General features: G+C 37.5%; 2 protein-coding genes across 4 annotated transcripts; both read left to right on the top strand.

The window, feature by feature from the left end:
• The first annotated feature begins 663 nt into the window (after positions 1-663).
• Positions 664-13,265, top strand: LOC143879605 (putative monogalactosyldiacylglycerol synthase, chloroplastic). 2 transcript variants are annotated; one of them, XM_077382068.1, is made up of 8 exons: positions 664-1,485; positions 2,107-2,279; positions 6,811-6,972; positions 7,155-7,296; positions 7,421-7,645; positions 11,035-11,097; positions 11,182-11,256; positions 12,805-13,265. In XM_077382068.1, exons 1-8 carry the CDS (start codon positions 988-990, stop codon positions 13,042-13,044), a joined length of 1,578 nt encoding a protein of 525 aa, XP_077238183.1. In that variant the 5' UTR covers positions 664-987; the 3' UTR covers positions 13,045-13,265. The 2 variants fall into 2 exon arrangements, with proteins under 2 accessions (XP_077238183.1, XP_077238184.1); XM_077382069.1 differs by having other exon boundaries at positions 1,343-1,485; positions 2,094-2,279.
• A 1,772-nt stretch (positions 13,266-15,037) lies between these two features.
• Positions 15,038-22,625, top strand: LOC143879604 (putative vacuolar membrane protein YML018C). 2 transcript variants are annotated; one of them, XM_077382066.1, is made up of 8 exons: positions 15,038-15,534; positions 17,653-18,042; positions 20,143-20,360; positions 20,468-20,538; positions 20,667-20,765; positions 21,345-21,462; positions 21,556-21,694; positions 22,325-22,625. In XM_077382066.1, exons 1-8 carry the CDS (start codon positions 15,454-15,456, stop codon positions 22,385-22,387), a joined length of 1,179 nt encoding a protein of 392 aa, XP_077238181.1. In that variant the 5' UTR covers positions 15,038-15,453; the 3' UTR covers positions 22,388-22,625. The 2 variants fall into 2 exon arrangements, with proteins under 2 accessions (XP_077238181.1, XP_077238182.1); XM_077382067.1 differs by having other exon boundaries at positions 15,043-15,534; positions 21,559-21,694.
• The last annotated feature ends 66 nt before the right edge of the window (positions 22,626-22,691 follow it).

Below are 22,691 nucleotides of genomic sequence, written 5' to 3'. Positions count from 1 at the left end.
ATTGTGGTCAACTTTTTCCAATAGCCGACCACGTGGAAATCATCTTCTTTCATTTTCTAGTACTACATCTACATGTTTGACATTAGGAATGAGGGGAAGTACACCCATCCAATGGTCAGCATGAGTTTTGAGTTATGGCCGATCCAAATGAACGGTAACAGATCAATTAGCCTTTTAATGGAGCCCATCAATACAAAGCAGCAAAAACTACCAGTCTACCACCCTCACCTGAGGCTCATTTGAGGTAAAAATTCCACCAAGAACACTTCCCAAAATAGCAAATATTTTTTTTCTGAACATGCATCTCACCAAACTGTCCATGAACTGTATCTTGGTTCCATTTTTTTCTCCACATTTAACATGTTTTAAATCTGGAAAAAATTCACATGAACTTACCTTGAACAAAATGGACCACATTCAGTGTGTATATAGTCTATCCATCCCACGGTCAGAATTGTTCAATCAACATGATTTTTGGGTTGCGGTTCCATCTATGATTCATACATGGGGTCTCACGTTATGATTCATTCCCCTAAATTTCAGGTGGGTCCAAAGGAGAAAGCCCACTATCAAAGCCTTGAATGGGCCTGGGCTTTACCTAGTCCATCTCATTGGCTAATGCACTAGAGCTTTATTTTTTTGGGGGTTTTTGTTTGCGTTCTTCTCAGGAGGGGAATTTGGTATATAATCAAGGAATCATCCCACGTCAATAGCAATCCCCTTCTTGTGGCCACCGTCTCACCCCCAGGTTTTTCTTCTAACGGCTATTTCTCTCTACTACATCTCCCCAACAATGACCCCACGTTTTTATCTCCTTAAACCCAACTCTCTCCTACTTTCCTATACCTAGCTTAATTTTTCTTCTTTGTACTGCATCTTCTCTTTCTTGTTTTATCGTCTTCTTGTTTTTCATGTCTGTATGAGAAGAACCCAAAATTTTTTTTCTTGATAAGGACATTCATGGATTGAGTTTCTTTTCTGAAAACCATGCGTCCATCAACAGTTAGTCATGAACCCACAGTTTTTTTCGATTTTTTATCCAACTTGGGCTGCTTTTCTTTGGACTCTAGAGGTCTATGGCCCTTGGGCTCAACTGGGTCTTCTTCAGTTCCCTCAAATTGCTTGAATAGTGATGGATTTAGGGCTTTAGTTCATGGAAAGAAGCCTAAGGTATGTGCTTCTCTTGGGCTGAGTAGAACTAATTCTAGAATCCTAGGTTTTTGGAATGGGTTTAATAGGTTTGTTAGATTGCATTGTGAGAGGATTCCAACCGGGTTTGCGTCGATTGGGGTTAATAATGGTGAGAATGGATTGGGGGAAAATGGGTCTGTTGTTTTGGGGGATGATGGATTGCACTTGAATGGTGTGGACATTGAAAATCCAAAGAAAGTACTTATTTTGATGAGTGACACTGGCGGTGGTCATAGAGCTTCCGCGGAAGCTATTAAAGCAGCTTTCAATCAAGAATTTGGCAATGAATATGAGGTCAGTTTGATTCTCCCTGTATTATTCTTTGCTTTGATTGTCTCATAATTTATTTGAGTTTTCTTGATCATCTTCTGTTTGTTTGCTTGTGTGTGTGTGGGTCTTTTCTTTTCAAAATTCTTTTATTGGTAGTCTTGGATTATGGGGCTAGTGATGCCCCTGTACTCGGAGGGCCTAGACTGCACCAGGGTGTTATTAACCCGGCCCGCCCCATGATGGTGCTACTAAATAAAGATAATGGTTGCGCCCTTTCCGTAAGCTATAGCTTTTGGTAAGATTGGTAGCTTCACAATCCTACAAGTGGTATTAGTGATAATGGATGTGCCCTTTCCATCAGCTATAGCTTTTGGTAAGATTGGTAGAGCCACGATCATACAGGTAGGTAAGCTAGGATTGAACGTCCAACCTCTAGGTCGAAGAACGAAGCCTTGACCATTGAGCTAAAGGCTCAATCTCAAATATAATGGAGGAAAAAAGAAATGCCCTTGAGACTTGAACCCATGACCTTTAATATATAGAAAATAAAATTACTTTCCAATATACCCAAATTTGTTTGCTTATTTTTCAAAATTCTGTGGATGTTGGTATTTTGTGACAGTTATTAGCAGTTTTTTGGCACAGGTTTTTGTGACGGATTTGTGGTCAGAGCATACCCCTTGGCCATTTAACCAGTTGCCCAGGAGCTATAACTTCTTGGTAAAGCATGGACCTCTTTGGAAACTGACATATTATGGAAGTGCTCCACGCTTAGTACATCAGCCTCATTTTGCGGCGACTTCAACATTTATAGCTCGGTGAGGCTCTTTTCTCTCTGATTCAACTGAGATGAGGTGTAATTCTGAGGTTTGTGGTTTAAAACTTTACCTATCAAAATGACCTCAACTGTGTAATTCTGAGGTTTTGGGTTTAAAACTTTTCCTATCCCCCATTTCAAAAAAAAAAAACTTTTCCTATCCAAATAGGGAAAACTAGAAAAGAAAGAAATGTAATCATGTAGACTTGGGTGGGATGATTTCATATGTCACAAAATTTTCCCCAATTAGATCTATGTTATAACAGTATAAAAAAAAGGATCTATGTTATAACGGTACACTGACAAAGTAACAAAAAACCCTTCCTCATGATTGAATATGTTGACTGGTGAATAGCTTGCTTGTAAATGTGAGGAATCTTGCTAGTCTTATATGATGCATGAAGTTGCTGATAATTTATTTGTTAACTTCTGCTATTCCTTGGCTAATACTGTGGACAACATCAATGCAAGGGGAAATACAGTGCAACTTCCATTGCAAATAAGATATGGCAATTTGCTTGCAAAGTGACCTACACGGTGCATGATTTGTTACCCTTGCTGCTCAACTTGCAAATGTGATTATCTGCCACTTTGATGAAGTTAGTTTAATGATATCCATTGGACTGTAGACGAATGAAACTCGGAGGTTGTCTTTTATAGGCTTCTAACGTCCCTAGATTTAGCTTGAATATATCTCATGTTTTGAGTCTTGACTTCTCATTTTTATTCCTTGATACTGTGAGGCTTTCTCTTTTTCATTTTTTCGGGTTTTGAAAACACAATTTCTGCTTCAATATTGGATATCCTACCCTGTCAGATTTTTTGTCAATATCATGCTTATAGGGAAGAAATTTTGTGTACTACTTGAAGATTCTCAGTTGGAATGTCTGTGGCTTGGGTTCCTGGGAAAAGATTGCCCATGCAAAGGAACTAATGATGGCTTATAAACCTATTGTTTTTGAGCCTTCAAGAGACCAAATTACAAGGTTATCTCCAGATCTGCATTGAGGGATCTCGGATGCAAAGGAAGATTTAGCTTCTCTTCCCTTGATTTGATAGGAGGAAGTAAAGGAATTTTGGTAGCATGGGATGGATCACAGCTTGTGATGCTGGAGGAACTCATTGGAAAGTTCTGTGTCGGCGGTGCTAAAAAACTTTTCCGATCAATCGGTGTGGATAATCTCTAGGGTGTATGGACTATGGACTGACCTGTGCGACGGAGCGGAGCCAATTATGGGCAGAGTTGGATTGGGCTAGAGGTCAATGACACTACCCATGGTGTATTAGAGGTGATTTCAATGTCGCTAGATTCTTATCAGATCAAGTTGGGTACTCCAGAATATTTCCGTGTATGTTAGCCTTTTTTTTTTTTTTTGTCAGTAAGAACGAGTTGCTGGACTTGCCTCTTTCTGATACTTGGGCAAGATCATTTCCTCCTATGTCCCAAGTGGATCTTGATCCCTCCAAACTCTGGCCAGTTGGTGTTACCCAAACCTACCTGTAATCATTGCACTATTTTGCTAGACTCGAGAGAAGAGTCATTGGGTCCTGTTCTTTTCGGTTTAAGCTTGCATAGTTGGAATCTCTTAAGATGATAGAAAAATTCGAAGCATGGTGCAGGGAGATTGGTGCTAATAGTTTAGCTGATGTTGAACTTGGTCAGAAGCTGAGATATGTCAAGAATAAGATCAAAAGATGGTATAGAGAGGAGAAAAATCTCCCCAATAAGAAAAAAGAGGAGCTCAGATCAACTTTCATGGTTCTGTGTAGCAAAGAAGAGGTGGGTGGGCCATTTATCAGAGGAGGAAAGTAAGAGAAAATAGGGGTGGTTATTTGGCTTAAACCGAACCGAATAGACCGAAACCGAACCGAAATTATCTGAAACCGAATAAAAATTCTGTTATTCGGTTATAACCGAATTGTGGGAGAAAAAGAGGGAAAAAATCAAAATCTCGGTTTGGATCGGAGGGCTAGGATCATCCGATCGAAATGATTTTTTGAGCACAACCTAATTAAGTTGTGATCAATCAAATGGACGGTTTTGATCATCCTACGGAGTGCACACATAGCACTTTTTTTTTGGAAAAAAATGGTTTTCATCCATAATTTTGGTTATTCGGTTAACCGAATTTTTTTTTTTGAGAAAACCGAAACCGAATAAACGAATTTCCAAAAAAAAAAAAAACGAACCGACCAATTCGGTTCGGTTCGGTTATTCGGTTTTAACCGAATAATGCTCACCCCTAAGAGAAAAGAGCAAGATTTTGGAAGAGTACAACATATTGATCCTCCAAGAAGAGGTGTACTGGAAGCAAAAATCAAGAATGAGGTGTCTGAAGGAAGGTGATAAGAATACATCTTAATTTCACGGAATCACTACTGCTAGAAAGAGAGGTAATAAAATTAATTCCTTGCTCATAGGAGGATTTCTTTGTGATAAAAAGGAAGAGACTATTAAGAAAATCATTTGTTATTGTCAAGCCCTTTATAGTTCCAAAGGAGGTTGATTCCTCTACGCCTTTGGGGATCGTTTTGGACCAGTTGGATCAGAGGAAAAGTGAGGGGCTGGAGGCTTAGTTTAGTGAATAAGAAATCAGGACTGCCCTGTTTTCTTTAAGTAGGGATAAGGCCCTAGATCTGGACAAATTTTGCTTGGCCTTCGTCCAATTATGTTGGAACGCTGTGAAAAAGGAGGATATTTTATCTTTCTTAGAGGCCTTCTTCGATGGCTTGGAGATCAATAAGAGACAGGAGCCACTTTCATTGTATTAATTCCTAAGATGGATGCAGTTCAAATTTTGAACATTGTCCTATTAGCTTGGTAGTGTGTGGGTATAAAGTGCTGGCGAAGATCTTGCCTGATCGTCTAAAGAAGATATCGAGCAACGAAGTTTCAGAAAGCCAAAGTGCCTTTATTCTAGGGAGATAAATTCTTGATTGTGTACTGATTGCTAACGAGGCAGTGGAATCCTTGACTTGCAGTGGGGGCAATGGTGTGACTTGCTAACTTGATATGAAGCAGGCTTATGATAGGGTTGAATGGAGGTATCTAAACTTCATTATGGAGAGAATGAGCTTTGGTGTTAGATGGCATGGATGGACTATAAGGTGTATATAGTCAGCTTTGTTATAAGTTATGATGAATGGGATAAATGGGTCACCGCACAACTTATTTAAATCCTCAAGAGGCCTTCGTTATGGTGATCTGTTGTCTCCAATACTATTTACCCTTGTGGCTAATTCTTTAAGTAGAATGATAGGTAAGAGCAGAACGAGTGGCCTTAAAATTAGAAATTGATAAAATAAAAAACCTAAAATCACCTAAAATCCTTTTAGAAATTGATAAAATAAAACACCTAAAATCACCTAAAAGCCTTTTTGATGTGTTACGAGATTGTTATGGGACAAATGCCTGATTTTAGTAAGTCAGCCTTGTAACTGAATGGACGGATCTCTCAGCTGTTAGATTGAAACGTTGGGAGAGTGAAGGGGTGTGTTGATCATGGAAGAGAGAATGGTTGTGGTGAACGGCTGTGGTGAACGGACATGATGTCCGAACAGTCATGTTGGAAATGCCTATAAAAACAACCCTCTTCCTTCCCCTTCATATTATTCGATTCATACAAGCATCCTACCATTGTTGCACACTGGTTTTCTAATTGGAAGAAAATCCAAGTCCTCTCTCTCCATTTCCATCATTTTACAATTGCATTTATTTTTCTGTTTCTTGCAAACACTCTCTGTAATCCTATCAGGCCTTGATGGGTATCAATGTTAATGAAAATGAATTGAATATATTTGCGACGGTACTTGGGTGCGAGGTGAGGCTGTTCCCAAACAAACACTTGGGTCTTCTGTTGTGCAACATGAGGCCAAAGAAAAGGATTTAGGGACCCTATAATCGAAAAGTAGAAAACAGACTGTCTTCCTGGAGGAGGTTTTATTTTCTTTGGGGGAAGGATAACACTTATTAACTCAGTCCTCTCTAATCTTGCTATCTTTTACCTCTCCATGTTTCAATGCCCGATAGAGGTTATTAAGTGGGAAGCTATGTGCATTTGGTGTTGGAATATATACCTGAAGAAAGGAAAATTGCATTTGGTGAAATGGGAAGATATGTGCATGCCAAGGAAAGTTAGGGGTGTTGGAATTCGAAGACTAAAAATTATGAACATGACTCCTCACTTCTGCTTCAATTAGGTATTTTTCGGATGAAATCAACATCTATTGGCCTGTGCTATGCTATTGTCCCGGTTTACTTTTTCTCAAGGTTTATATTGATTAGATTGACTGAATTATTGAAGAAATATTCACTGTTTCTGCTATATTCAGTCCAGCTGATAGAAGACTAGCTGGCCTTGTGAATTCCTTAAGTGACAACAATCTTTATTGCTTGCTACCTCATGAGGATTGGACTTTGTTAAAATTGTAAATTCTATTAATACAAGCAAGGTCAACTATAGTTTTGCGAACAAGCAAATCTTTCTGTGTTTGTTGAATTTACATCTTATTACCGTGTGTTATATATGCAGTGAGGTTGCAAAAGGACTGATGAAATACCAGCCAGATATTATTATCAGTGTTCATCCTCTGATGCAACATGTCCCTCTCCGTATCCTGAGGGCAAAAGGTCTGTTAAAGAAGATTGTATTTACTACAGTAATCACGGATCTGAGCACTTGCCACCCAACTTGGTAAGATGGTCTTCTACCTGAAATGGCATTAGTTTGTATATGTTTCTAGCTTATAATAACTTGAGTCTCTCAATTGCTATTTGCGTATTTTCTCTCTCTCTTGGATGCACCTATCCTTGATTTATTATAAATTAGATTTCATTGCTTCAAAGTAATAACTATCCTATCATGATTGTGCTCAGGTTTCATAAGCTTGTAACAAGGTGCTACTGCCCAACAGCAGAGGTGGCCAAAAGGGCATTAAAAGCCGGACTGCAGCCTTCCCAAATTAAGGTTTATGGCCTTCCTGTGCGGCCTTCTTTTGTTAAGCCTGTTCGACCAAAGGTAACTATTTTACTGAATGGCTATTGATGCTTTTCATACCTAACTTTTGTTTAATTGTTAAGACCTTTATGTGATTTAAGTAGTTGACAGTGATGAACTTCAGTCTTTCTTCCTTTGTGACTAGGATGAATTGAGGAGGGAGTTAGGAATGGATGAGGACCTGCCTGCCGTTTTACTGATGGGAGGAGGGGAGGGCATGGGCCCCATTGAAGCAACTGCTCGGGCCCTTGGCAATACACTATATGATGAGAGTCTGGGGGAACCAGTCGGTCAAATTCTTGTAATCTGTGGGCGGAATAAAAAACTTGCCAACAAATTGATGTCAATTAACTTGAAAATTCCTGTTCAGGTATGCTAAGCCACCCATGAAATATATACCCAAACTATTAAGGGTGCAAGTTTGGCCCTGTCAGCCCTGAGCCCGAACAGGGTCAGGGTTGGATTTTCCAACCCTGAGGGTGGGTCAGGGTTCATTTTTTTAGACCCTGACTCAGGTCGGGTCGGGTTCTGGGTTAATGCCTCGGGTACCCTGACCCGACCCGACCCGACCCTAAGTTTTCTATTATAGAATTGAACCATCTCTTTTGCTAATGTTTTCTATTATCTTGGATTGATGTTTCTTTAAATTATTATTATTAATTGTCTATGTTGCCCGTCATGTTGTTGAATTCATATTGTCTTATTTTGTTCCCTTTCTCTGTTTATTGATCATTTTGTTCTCTTATTTTGAGCCCTGTAGGGCGGGCCATGGGTTGAGATTCATCGGCCTTGACTCAGGGTCAGGGCGGGTCAAGGCCAAGATAATGGGATCCAGGGTTGGGCTAGGGTTTTGAAAAACCCGACCCAACCCGACCCTGTTGCAGCACTACAAACTATAATTTTGTCAGTATGAGTTATGACTTAATGAATCCCTACAGTTGATTACATCTTCTAGCGGTTTTTCATTTAGTCTTGTTTGTTTTAAAATGTGTACAAATAGTTTATATGTTGAAGACCTGTTTGGAGAAGAGTAGCAGTATGCTTTTAAGTTTCAACTAGACAGAGTTAGTTATAATTGGAATTTCCATGCCTGCACAATTTTACCAGAAAGAGTAGTTGGAAGTCTGAGTTTCATTATTTAACAGTTACATTAGAAGCGAAGGCAACTCTTAAGGTGAACGAGCATGTGTAACACAAACTTTTGTGTTTCTAGGAACTTCAATTACCTGAATTGCATGAGACGGATCACTGTGGCTATTGCCTGCCATGCTTCTAGGGTGTCTTGTTGGCATTGGATGGTTAGTATTGGTTCCATGTTTGTCCGTGGTTAGCGTCGCGGTGTAGGATTCTGTTCATTGTGAAGGATAAACCTACAGTCAGAGGGGCCAAGGTTTTCCTAAATTACTACTGTCAGGCCAAGGTTTCCTGTATTACTAAACATCACCATGTAATCAGATAGTGTGATCATGTTTTGCCACCCAAGTTCCTCATCAGATGGGCTTAAGAATCAAGTGACTCTTCTTCTCTCATGTTGTGCAATTTATGATGAATTTATCAAGTGACTTTACATGGGAAGGAAATTAAAAAAATGAAGCATTTCATTAATTGGGAATCGATTTGTAGACCAAGAATGTGTGGTTGATTGGAAATTGGTAATCTCAAATTGAGGAATCGGGCCCTCTTGGGCAAGCGGATTTGGAGGATGTATGGGGAGGAAAGGGAATGATTAGGGACAAATATGGTCCTGGTCAGAATGAGTGGGACATTAATAACTCTAGTAGAGCTTAGAGATTGATTTGTATGGCAAGGACGAATTTATGCTAGATACTAGATTTAGTGTGGGAAATGGTGAGAATCAGATTTGGTAAGACCCGTGGTTGGGTGATTCTTTGCTCTTGTACATATGTCCTTGCCTTTATGCTCATCTCCAAGAAGAAGCTCATACCTTATATTACTATTAAGAGGCGGCAACAAAACTGACTAGGACTAGTCATTTAAATGCATGGTTCGAAATAATAGGCCGATACGTGTACATAACAGCTGTTACATTTCCTAATCGGCGGGTTCCGATACGATACTGATCTATCATTGTTCATAAAAAAACACAATTGTATCCGTCAATGTGCAAGGTGTATCCATTGATATGACCAATATGGGGCTCAAATGGGGTACATATCGTGTAATGTTTATGTGAATGCCCTAAACTTCATTTTTTTCTCAAATTTTTGCCATTTTCAGAGGGGTTTTACCTGATTCAAGGTTGTATACCCATAGCTATTGGATTCTAATGTAAGATATGGAAGAAGGAAAGAGATTTGGATCAGATAAAAGGAAGAGAAAAATGGAGGGTTTGTTTTTGTAATAAAAAGGAGAATGAAGGATGGAAAAGTTTTGTGCATGAAGATCTGAACGAGAGCGGAAATGAAAAGGTGAGATGTGAGCTCTTGGATCTTGGTCTCCTTGATCTCCTTGCTTTTGATACAATGTAAAAAGTTTTTGAATGTGAGGAACTAGAAAGATAGAGAAGAGGAATGAAATCGGGGAGCCTAAATTCTATTCATTATTTTCATTAATTTGAATGGGAGTCATACAATGGTTTATACATATGAAGGTCAAATGACCAAGATAGCCTAAACATGCATTTCAACCACCTTTAGTAATGCATTGTATTCAAGAATCTGACCATCTATCTACTTTTCATTGGTCATTTGCTCTAATTGACTCCTTGTTAACATGGATTGCACGTCTAGAACCTAGTTAAAGTAACAGTTGGTTGGCATGTTACATTGATTCTTCTGAATGGCCAAAGTGCCTGTGCCGGACACATCTCAGATTGTAATACTTCGCGATTCTTTGCGACGCTCCTAGATTCTTTTATCTGTTTTTTTCTACTACCACAACTTTTCAATTACCACATATTTTGAGCTTTAGCCATCATAATAGTAAGCTTTTTATGTATGCGGAAATAAAGCATTATATTTACTTAACCTATTTAAAATTTTAATATATTACTTGTTATAACGTCATTATTGTGTAAAAAAATTAAAATTTGAGAATTGATTAAAATATTTTGGTGAATCCACAAATCTTTCTTTTGGAGGTTTTTCGAATCTGACACTCGATATCCGTGTCAGATGCCGTCACGCTTACCCATACTGATGCAACATAGGTTGGTTGAGACTAGTTTAGTAGTTTATCTTTTGAAAGTGAAATGAATCCTGTCATATCTTTTCCAGGCTTCATTGCTGCATGGGTTGGAGTTCTTGATGAGTTTATGCGGTCATCGGTAGCTCAAGAGGGTCAAGAGGGTCTGTGTTGGTTTTGTCTGCTTGTTTCTCTTCTTCAACATGCAGTTTGTAGGAAAAATTTTCTGCCGATGGCTGAGGTTCTCATATTCTCTTCCTGTTATCATGTCTTCCTGCTTTTCACATAGATTGTGAGTGATATTTGTTTGGGCGATTGTGAGTGATATTTGTTTGGGCAAGCTTTTGCATCCAATCATTGTGTGCTTTTACTCGTATACGAGAAAAAAAACTGGCTTACTTTTCTGAACAGTCTTTTCCAGTTCTCTTTAGTTTAGATTATATTCTAATTTATTGATGATGCTCGTTGTTTCTGTAATATATTGTACTGGATCTATGTTTTAAATAGTCATGTTCCTATCCCCTAGTATGCTACACCTTGTGTTTGCTGGATTTCTTCTTCACATGCAGTAACTATGTGTGTCCTTACAGAAGAAGTTGATCTGCAATTTTTCAGGTAAAGGGATTTGTTACCAAGATGGAAGAATGCATGGGCGCATGTGACTGCATTATTACGAAGGTACTTTCTCATCAAGGCAGTGATAACTTATTCAGTGCATCATCATGCATAATTTGTTCGCTCATGGTGAATTGACATTTGCAGGCTGGACCAGGGACTATTGCAGAAGCCATGATACGAGGCCTCCCTATCATTCTCAATGATTACATTGCTGGGCAGGTATTTTTGTTTTTTTGCTCTTTTTCTTACTTTTCTCTGGTTAGATGGGTGCATATGAAAGGGCTCTGAGCCCATTGCTGATGATTTTGTGAAAGGTTTTTGCTAATTCCAAACTTCATGATTTAGCTCATTTACTCCCATTGCTGATGACTTTGGGCTTTTCATCTTGAATTGCCTAATCTGATTATTTCCTTCGTGCATGTTACGCTTTGTCTTGCATAAAAATTGTGTTCTTGGAGAATAATCATTCTTTTATCTTTTAATTTTCTTGAAGAACTATAGATCAAGTAACCAAAACTGCATTAAACAAAAAAGCTACAACACAAATATTAAATAGTGAGGCTCCAGCAGAAAAGTATCTGGTGAATTCTTCACATATGTAGGTTATAAAACATGATGGTTGCAACTCCAGGGAGTAGTGGAAACATGATGGGCTATCCATCTGGTTTCTTTTTTCCCTATTTTGTTTGTGAAAAATAGTTTACACTACTAAGTTAAAGATTTGATATCCCTTTTTTTTACTTTATTATTTTTCTCTTGGCATTGGAGTTCCTCCTTTGCATTTTCATACCTTGTATTGTGGGGGACTCCTGGTCCCTTCCAGTTGTAATGCTTAGGTCATTTTTCAAAAAAAAAAGAAGATATCTCTTTATTAGAGACACTCCCTTCTAATCCATAATGGAAGCCAATCATCCATATCAGAATCAAGCTCGAGACAAATCTAAGAGCTTTGGCCTTGAATAAAGTGACACCTGTAACTTCCATAGATTCCACATAAGGCCTAACGAACACCTTGCAAAACATGTAGAGGATTCTAGATTTCCCATGCTACAATGAACAACATAGTTTCCATGAACTTACATAGGGACAACCTAGTTGTCAAGAGGCATTTAACGGCTTTGAGAACTCTTATACCACTTTCGGGTTAGAGAAATAGACAGACCAGTGAAAAGTGGAGCAAAAGTTTATTTTCCGAACCAAATGAACTATTATTGGTTCTTCTTTCACAGACTAGGGGGTTTTGTAAAACATTTGATGGCTTTGAAAGCCCTTGCACTTAGATATTTTAGTGATTTCATCTGTATCTTGACTATATCAAATTATTAAATTGTATTTTGGTTCTTTGGTTAGTCTCAGTTCTTTTGGGCGTGCTCTGTCTCAGTTAAAACTTAAAACTACAGGGCTTGTGGTAGTTTTCATTATAATTTGCTTCTAGATGCTCACTGTGCTTATTGATGCCACAGTACATTTGTGTCTACGTGCATGATATGTTTACCTTTTAAAGTCGTTTTAGCACACTCTTTGTACATTAGTTCTGTTGACATTGTTTACAGTCGTGAGTTGCAAATGTTACAAGAATTGGGTGACATACCTTGTGCTCTGAAAGTGCCTAAAATGTCATGAACTTCCCCATAATGGCGAATGGATCTTTTCAACCATTAAAACTGAGCTTTGCAATGATCAAACGGCCCTTTGATCTCGTGCATGCACCATTTCAATATCTCCTAAAAAATATCATGTCACTGTTTCAATTTATGTTTATTACAGGAAGTTGGCAATGTCCCTTATGTGGTTGATAACGGATGTGGAAAATTCTCCAAATCACCAACAGAGATAGCAGATATTGTTGCTCAATGGTTTGGTCCAAAATCTTATGAGCTTACGGCCATGTCTCAGAATGCATTGAAGTTAGCGCGACCGGATGCAGTGTTTAAGATTGTTCATGATCTTCATGAATTGGTTAGACAAAGAAGCGTTCTCTTACCTCAATTTTCATGTGCAACATAATTGTTTTCTCATCAATTTTGGGCTGAGGCTTTGCTTAAATATTCAGGGCAATGAATATTCTTTTTTGCCATATATTAACTTATTGTGTATTTTTATGTCTAATTTTATTTTCTCATAATGATATACAGAAGAATATCATTTTTGTGGTCAGCTTATGTTGACAATAAGGAACATCTATTCACTTCTCATTCATCTCTTAAATGAAATGAATTGTTTCTTCATGCTTGTTGGCACAACATCATGGCTTTGCATGAACATTAACAGGGGCCCTTCAGCAGTTGGTGGGCTTTCTTCTCTCCTTCTCTTCTTCTGCTCGGCGGTGGGCAATCTTGTTCCTTTCAGTGTATATATGTTTATGTGTATTTCCCTCTTGAGACTGAACTGAGGTTGGTTATAACCTCCACTTCTCTACTTAGTGGGGCTTCTCTATGAGGTTAGCAAGCAGGGGTTTATTTATCCTTGGTTAGGCTTGCTATCCTCCAATCACAGTCGAGAACAGCCCCAATGGATAGGGTATATACCATACAAGCAAGATAATCAACACAAAATTATCCAAGCAGGATAGCCGATTACAGGAACAGCTTTTCCAAGGATTTCCTATCCTGCTGGAGAACAGCCTCAGTAGTTAGGAAACTGTCCTTGAATTAGATGGCAAGTCCCCAAAACTTGCCCCTTTTTGAAGGTTTTTTATTCAAGAATGACAGCATAAGGTTCATGGAGAATGAATGGTACTACAAGAAGTCTTAATATGAGGAGCTCACAAGAACCGTGATTCCGGCCCACCAAGACATTTGATCTGAAATCTTCATTTGATATGCCCTATGGCAGAGATGACATGATTAAAAAAAAGCCAAAATATCAGAAGATCACAGCCGTACAATCATCGACCTGCAAACGGATGGTTAGTAAAAAAAAAGGAGCAGTGGTCCAGATTGAAGATCTATTGTTAAACATGTTCAAAAAAGATTATTTTCTCATTATATCATCTATTTTAAAATGTAAAAAGATTATTTTCACATCATATAATCTATCATTTCCGTAAGACCAATGTACCAACACTTCATTGTTACAATCAACTTGATTGGGTGGAAACCCATTTTTTCCCAAAGTTTAATTGGTGACAAGGGAGATGGTAAGAATAGGCTGAAAAAACAAGGAAACAAAAAACTACACCCACAATATGACTTTTACCTTGTCTTTTTCTCACCCTCTACTCATTCCTGCCCTCTCAAGTCGCTCCTTCCACCAGCTAAAAGTGATTTAAGCATGCTAAGGCCTGTTTGTTTAAGATTATGACAACCGATTGTGAGTGCCAAGCCAATTATTGGACTCAAATTTAAACGTAATTTTAAGACCAATAGTTGGCTTGGCACTCACAATCGGTTGTCATAATCTTAAAATTTTGAGAGCCGATTGTGACTCCAAAACTGATTATTGGACTCACATTCACCGATAATCAGTTTTGGGCTCACAATTGGTTTTCAAAATTCAAAACAATCCAACCATCCCTTTATTAGGCCTCAGTGTAAATAGGCTGTGCCCTGAAAATCATTTCATGATCCTATACTGATTAGATTTTATGAACACCCAATTAGAACAAATCAACAATTGGATGGTCTTGCTGCACCATTTTATAGGGATAAATGATTTATACAATGAGTTCTGGTGTATCGTTAATATACAAGAAAACAACGCGTGCTATTTCACGAACAATCCTAATTACACGGTTGATACAACTAAGCACTCGATTAACATGGTCATGACTCACATAACTCACTAGAGTCAGTGGAGTTCTGATTGACGTCATAACTCAATAGAGTCAATTGAGTTTTGATCGAGTCAGGCAAAATGTGGACTCCAGTCTCCAACAAGAAATCGGTCACAGTAAACTTGAGTTGACTAGGAACGATGCTCGTAAACATAGGTTTTATATGGTGGAAGCCCATATTTTATCAGAATGTACTAGACGGTCCACACCATAGAGTGATCCAAACTCTATTTATGGGTTTTCATATGTTATGGAAACCTCTATAAAGTCTCTTGGTAAACAAGGCCGCTAATGGACGATACGTGCTTATTTCATTCATTCAGAGTAGAGTAATAACATATTAGAGGCAGTTTTGTAGTTTCATACATCAATATGGCGTTTGAGTAACGTTTTGGCATTTTCCATGATGGTCACGCGCCAAAGGCATCTGCAGGGCGCGGGAATTGGGTAGGTGACACGGCGATATTTCCTTTTTGTGATCTTCAGAAATTTTATACAACGTAAATTGAAATCCCAATTTACGGGTCTCTTCTTTTGAATAACATAGCTGAAGAGAATGGAAATTTTATCCAATTTTCCCATTTGCAATAGAATTTAGCTAGGGCTCTTAATCTCTTGGGTTTCTTCTTTTGAATTCGAGAATGGGTTGGAGATACAGGGCTGGATTGTTCCTTGTTGGCGCCGTTGTTTTCATCTGGGTTACATCTGCAGAGATTACCCAAGTAATGTTTTATGTTTTTTTTTTCCCTTTTTTAATTTCTTTTGTAATTACTATTGTGATTCTTTCATTTAGTTATCTGATTTTCTATTTTCACTTTTGGGTTCTTGTTCCTTTTCGCAAATTTCCTTCAATATCTTGTCATGTATGATGGATTCCAAATACAAATATCAATCTTCTGGTTGTTTTGTCAGTAAAATGTGATATTTATTTATTGTTTCAATATTTGACCAGTGTTTGTTTTTATTATTTATTTTTTGGTAGCTGCATGCATGAGATCTATTGTCCTTGTAACTTGGATCTTTTTGGAGAATGAGGACGGACATGGTAATCATATGGGCCTAACGTGTGTTACTGTAAAATTATATTCTAATGTATGGATCTTTTTCATTGTTAGACTCATGGGGACACTAATGGGAATGTTAGGGATGGATTTCCTGCTCCTATGTTCTGTGGTATCAATAAGATGTTGTGTTCTATTCTAAGCTGCCATGTGTTATTGTGTTCATGTTCTTCTGTCTACTTTTGCTGTTGGGTTTTCCCTATTCTTTGACTGTGCTACTTTTTTATTTAAGTTGCACTTAGCTTCATAATTTGTCCTTCCATTTATTGACCTTAAATTTTTCTCCACGTTCTCATTCATTTTGAAAGTTGACTTCTCAGGAGTTCAATATTAGTCTTCTAATCTGCTACATCTCTTTGAAAATGGTAAATTTCTCGATCTGATTGGGAATTTGTATTTCTGTTATATAATTTCTTGAGATATTAATAACTTGTATAAATTATAAAAAATTGTAGCACCCCTGTGGTGGGTTTGTAATTAACTATTACAAGGATTTTGTCCATTTTATGCGTCGTTACCAAGTTAACTCTAGCTCCTCATGGACTGCAAACTGAGTCAGCGTACAAATAAGCCCGTTTGAACTCTCTCTCTCTCTCTCTCTCTCTCTCTCTCTCTCTCTCTCAATTTCACCGGGAATGTTGCAAACTGCGAGGCAGATAAATTATATCCTCCCACATGTGGAACTACTATTAGTTTCTTTCGTTTTCCTGTATTCAAAATTTTGAAGCATTATAAACTGTTACCACTCCAAGATTTCAGTTGAAAAGGTCTCTTTGGATGCCTCTGAAAATTATCTGTATATGATCTTATTTGCATATAATCTCATCTGTAAATAATAATGATTATCCATTAAAAAAAAAAAAAAACTGTTACCTTTCCATTTCTTTGTAGTTCTAATTTTAGTTGCTTGAAATTGTTATTTTCAGCATTATAACCTGTCACCACTTCATTTCTTTGTAGTTTTAATTTTAGTTACTTGAAACTGTTATATTCACTCTATGTCTCTTTGTATTTTTAATCACTTGAAATGTTGAATATTGGAACATAATTTGAGATATAGTAAACAGTCACATGGCTCTAAGAAATGATCTAATCTCATCGAAGAAATACCCATGCCATGACAAAGTTTGAAGCTCTTACTTGGTCAAGAAAAGCATGAACATGCAGAAAAAGAAATGCCACCTCTTGAAAATGAGACATTAAATCTGCTAAGGAAGCCATTAACTGATACATGTAAAACTATCATAACCAATTTTTGCATATTCTTATGTGCAAATAAAACTATAAGCACATGAGATTATATGAAAAAAAAAATTAGGTTTATCCAAACAGGCCCTTAATTTGTGAGTCAGATATCCTCTTACTATGGAGGGCAAGGATGATTTAGACCTGTGGGCTGTTTGCTCTTCAAACTCTGGGCTTCTGAAGGTTATCCTCTATGTCTCTCTGTGTTCTTCCTCGTACACACTATGCATTTTTTTTCTTCATATCTTGAACTCAGTTTTCCATTTGCTCTTTTTCTGGGTAAATTGAACTCTCTCATGATGGCTGCATCAAATATGTATTAGCTTCATTAAATTCTCGAACAGTTTCTCACTTTTACTTGCTAATATATTCTTTCCTTTTATTGATTTTGGAGTGCCCGGATATGTATGTATGTATTTGGATATTATAAAGAAGAATACGGAGTTTTTTTTTTTTTTTTTACAACTTAAATATCAGATAGTTGGAGTATGTGTGGTGTTAAATTTGAATTTTCTTTATGCTCATGTGCTACAGAGAATATTTAAAGAGTACAGGCAACCATTTGCATTGACTTATCTGGGGGCGTCTCTTATGGTGGTTTATCTACCAACAGCTGCTCTTAGAGATTGGATATGGAATAGTCTGAGTGTACATTCATCCAAGGACCTTATAAATGCAGCCACTATTATGCGCTCTACCATTGGACTGGATTCTCCCCTTAATGGAATCCATCACGGTCTTGAAACAGAGATGAGAAGCTGTCTGATTTGTGACACAGATCTATGTGAACGGGAAGAGGGCCGGCCTTTGATTGCCAAAATCAGTGAAGATGATTCTGAATTGCTTAACCAGAAATCCGAACTTAGTTCCTGGGATATTGCAAAATGCAGTTTCTGTATTGCTCCAATATGGTTTACAACTGAGGTGAGGTGTCAGTATTGTGATATTTTCTGTTCTTCTCCTCGATGTCCTTATAGAAATTATTTCTTTCTTTTTCTTTTTCTTTTTTGTCATTTTAACTACCTCTGGACTGCTTTTTATAGGATCTGCTCCTCATTCATCTTTACTGCTGCAAATTTGGAGTTTCTAAACTGTTTATATATGATCTAAGGTAGCATTGGTACTTTTAAGTTTACGCTAAATCTTGTCATTTGGTAACATGGATGCTTTACGTTTATTCTTAATCTAGTCAGTTATTGACTATACTATTTGTTGTCATTTTCTCTAGGAAAAGGGTGGTGCCTCATATGCCCACAATTCTTCTCCATTTCTATGATATTTACGATGTAGATTCTAATATATATGAGACATGGAAAGATCCATTGTTGCATTGCCAATGTTGACTAACTGGGTGCAATTAACAATAAAACCTTATGATAAAGCTAATATCATTGATCGTAATTGGTATGCTATGTAAAATTTTTGTCACATAAGTAGATTGAAATGAAGCTTTGACATCTCAATGCTTAATTAGAAAATATTTTGGGAAATGATATATGGACGTCCTTGTTTTGATAATGGCACACCAGTCTTTACTAACCACTTATCTCATTGGCCGTCGAGGACATCTTGGGAGTCTCTAGACTTTTTACTGCCTTTTAATGCTAATTTAAAAGTACAAAGGAGTAAAATGCCATTATTGAAACAAGTGATCAATACATTTATTGATTAGGGGTTTATAGGTAAAGATCCATTGATGATAACATCAACAACACATATAACTACAATTAGTGTTGGTCTAAGCTCTATTTCCCCGGTGTTCCTTATAGTGGAATCAGCAGTTCGATAAAGGTGAAAGACTGGAATTAACAACCTATCCAAAAGCAACACGACTAACGTCAGTCACTAAAAATCCCCTTGCTTTTTTCGCAACTAACTCTTAGGCAAGGATGTCAGATCACTTCCAAAGATTAACCATCGTAATATATTTTATTTTGAAAGAAATCCAAATTTCCCCTTCATCCAGAAACAACACCTTCATTTTCTAATGGAGAAAGAATCTCAAAACCTTCTCATAAAGTAAGAATCAGCACTACCCATATCATTCTAATCAAAACTGAAAGAAGTTCACGAGGTATTTTTACAGCAAGAACCTCATAAGTACACTGCTCTTATGCACTCTACCATTGGACTGTTTCCCTTAAGATTTGATGAAATGCACCAGAGTCTTGAAACATAGATGAGAAGCTGTCTGATTAGGGACTTAAATTTATGTGAACGAGGGGTTGTCCTTGATTGCTAAAACCAGTGAAGATGATTTTGAACTTTCTAAACGTAAATGCGAACTTAGCACCTGGTATATTGCTAAATGCTGAGTGATCTTTTTTATGTGTACCTGTTGGATGCCCTTCTTGAAATTATTTCTTTCTTTTCTTTTTCTGTTTCTTATTTTTAGCAGTTTAACCACTGTTTAAAAACTCTCCAAGTTAATCAACAACTCGCCCGAGTCAGCTCCTTTTTCCCTCAGTCTAATCCTTCTCCTCCAAGTTTCTCCCTAGCAAGCCAATCAAGACTCCTTTGATTTAACATGAGTTAATGAAACTTTGACCTCATTAATCATTGGCTTGCTCAAGTCAGCTCCTTTTTACATTGTCCGAGTTCTCATCAAAGCCCGAGTTTTGAAATAGTGATTTGAACTACCTCTTTGCTACTTTTTTTAGTATCTACTCATGCTTTTTCTGCAGTAAATCAGGATCATAAAAAATGTTTATATATGATCAATGATACAATGGATACTTCAAGTTACATCTAATTGACTGTGTATATATTCTTGCTGTCTTTTGCTTTGGGAAAACCTATATGGATAGCTTCTCATATGTCCGCAACTCCTTTTCATTTCCATGATTTTTTCCGATGCAAATTCCTAAAATATGTGAGAAATTGAAAGATCCATTGTTGCATTACTGCTGTTGATTATTTTCCCTGTCCACCTCCTCTGCTTTCATTTATGAAGTTTGACAGTTGAAATAACAGTAGCATTGGTCTTATGTGGTCTGTAACAGTGATTGACTTGTTTTGATGCAGTATTTATCAAATGCTGCATTGGCGCACACTAGTGTTGCAAGTACGACAGTCTTGTCTTCAACTTCGGGCCTCTTTACACTTTTCTTCGGGGCATGCATTGGTCAGGACTCCTTAAACGTCGCACGAGTTGTTGCAGTGTTCATCAGCATGGCTGGTGTTGCCATGACAACCTTTGGAAAGACATGGGCAACAGATGAATCACTTCTAAGCATTTCTGAGTAAGTTTAGAAACTCAAAGATCTATTTAAAATGTTGAGTTTATGCATACTTTTATTTCTATGGATCGTGTGTTTTCTTTTGAACTAATCATATTTATGTTCTCCAGGAATTCAAACCACTCAATTGTTGGGGACATATTTGGTCTCATGTCAGCATTGTCATATGGCCTATTCACTGGTGGAATATTTCTTAACTCATCTATTGTGATAGTTGTCATTTTGTCTTGCCAGAGTACTGATTTAGTTCAACATGGGTGGTAAGTTTTGAATGGGGGATATGATTTATAAGACACTGGCTTATTGCAGTGCTACTCAAAAGATTTGCTGGATCAGAAGAGAAAGCTGATATGCAAAAGTTCTTTGGATATATTGGGTTGTTCACCCTTCTTGGTCTTTGGTGGCTCGGTAGGAGGCCAATAATCCCTTCGCAGTTTTTTTTTTCTTGAATTTGGTTGTAAAATTGGTTAGATTCTTGGGAAAATATCTTATCCAGAAGAAAAGTTGGAAAACTTATCAATGTTGGTTTTTTCAGTTTAGTGCATCTTTTATGCTTTGGATGAGTATTAATGGTCAGGCACTTACACCGTGGTTTTGTGCATCTAATTCATGTGTTTTGCCTTTTGTGATAGCTTCTGAATCTGCCTATTTTTCTGGTGCTTTGTATTGAAATTTCACGCAATTATTATTTCATCTTAAGACATGCTGTCTCATTTCTTAGGACAGGTGTGTCTAATTTTCTATTGCTATTACTCCATAAATAAACTGGTGGTGGGGTTTACCATTATCTTTTCTGTAGCATAAACCTTGTACATGTTCTGGCAACCCAGCACACAATTGACATTTATTTCAATGTACCATTAGCTATCAGAATCTAATGCAATTTGTTGTAAGACAACCATAAATGAAAAATTCTTTGCATTTAAATAATCTGAAAGGTCAGATTTGTTAAAACTAATATACATACTTTTGCATTATTTGATGCAGTGTGGCCACTGACTGCTCTGGGAATTGAACCCAAGTTCAGCATCCCACACTCTGCAGCTGTCGATGAAATATTGCTGTTAAATGGTTTCTTAGGAAGTGTTCTTTCAGATTACTTTTGGTATGTGCCACTACTCCGTCTTTGCTTGCAAATATATTTTGTCTCGTTTCGACCTCTCTAAACTATGCTTATTTTTGTTATAATAAAATGAAGCAGGGCCCTTTCTGTAGTTTGGACGACCCCGTTAGTCGCAACTTTAGGCATGTCACTTACCATACCGCTTGCAATGGTTGCAGACATGGTCCTCCATGGTCGTCACTATTCGGCAATCTACATCTTTGGGTCACTTCAGGTAGTGTCCATGTTCATATTCTTATACAATTTCAATGTGATGCTAGTAGGGGTGCAAACTTGGGTCGGGTCGGGTTGATCATTTGCTAAAAAATAAATGGGAATCAACCCAAACCCGGCCGATTTTATGGTAAAAGCTCAACCCGAATTCACAAAAATTGACCCAAGTTGCACCCCTAAATGCTACTTTGTACCTACAACTGAAAATATTTCCTATTTGCAAATGGACATCAGGTCTTCCTTGGAAACCATGCTACTATATCATATGTAAGACTATTAAGTCTAGGGGAGTGATAAATCGACCCCCTTATATCTTAAATCGACCCCCTATGTGTCTTTCTTTTCTCTCACTAACCCAGAGGAGAGGGGTCAATTTAAGATATTGCGGGGTCGATTTATCACTGCCGTAAGTCTATTATAACAATTATTTGCAAATAACCATATATTTTCTTTTTTTGATGGGTAATAACCATATTTAACTTCAAAACCATTTGCATACTAGATTATATGCAAATAATTTTTAGAGATATCCAAAGAAGCCCTAAGATAACATTTTCACGTCAGTTCAGTTCATTACATTTCATCTATCATTGAATTGAAGGAATCGAGTAACCCTTTCTCTGCCATTCAGGTTTTTGCAGGATTTGTTATAGCAAACCTCTCAGATCGATGCTCGCTTAAGCTGGGCTTCTAGCATTTCTGAGTCTAAGCAAGGTTCCAAGTCCAATTTTTGCACCCGAAGCAATGCCTTTCTTCAAACGGAGAAGTTAATAGTGACAGAAGCTACCCACTAACTGTGTGAAAAACAAAAATTGTAATTTCTTGGAAGCTCAAGAAGTTATGAACTATGGCTAATAACTCTTACTAACACTGAGAATTATGGATGCTGGTAAAAGACTTTTCTTGAAATTTAGGCCTTTATAGATTGCGGTGATCAGAGACAGAAATGACTCATTTCTTCTTCTTTTTTTTCTCTGGTCATTTCCACTAAAAAAGAT

This window comes from Tasmannia lanceolata, unplaced genomic scaffold (genome assembly GCF_043159265.1).
Source record: "Tasmannia lanceolata isolate RefF3 unplaced genomic scaffold, GAP_Taslan_0.1 ptg000006l, whole genome shotgun sequence".
Lineage (NCBI taxonomy): Eukaryota > Viridiplantae > Streptophyta > Magnoliopsida > Canellales > Winteraceae > Tasmannia > Tasmannia lanceolata.
The sequence above is the reverse complement of the archived record's forward strand: the minus strand, read 5'-3'. Positions and strand labels throughout refer to the sequence as shown.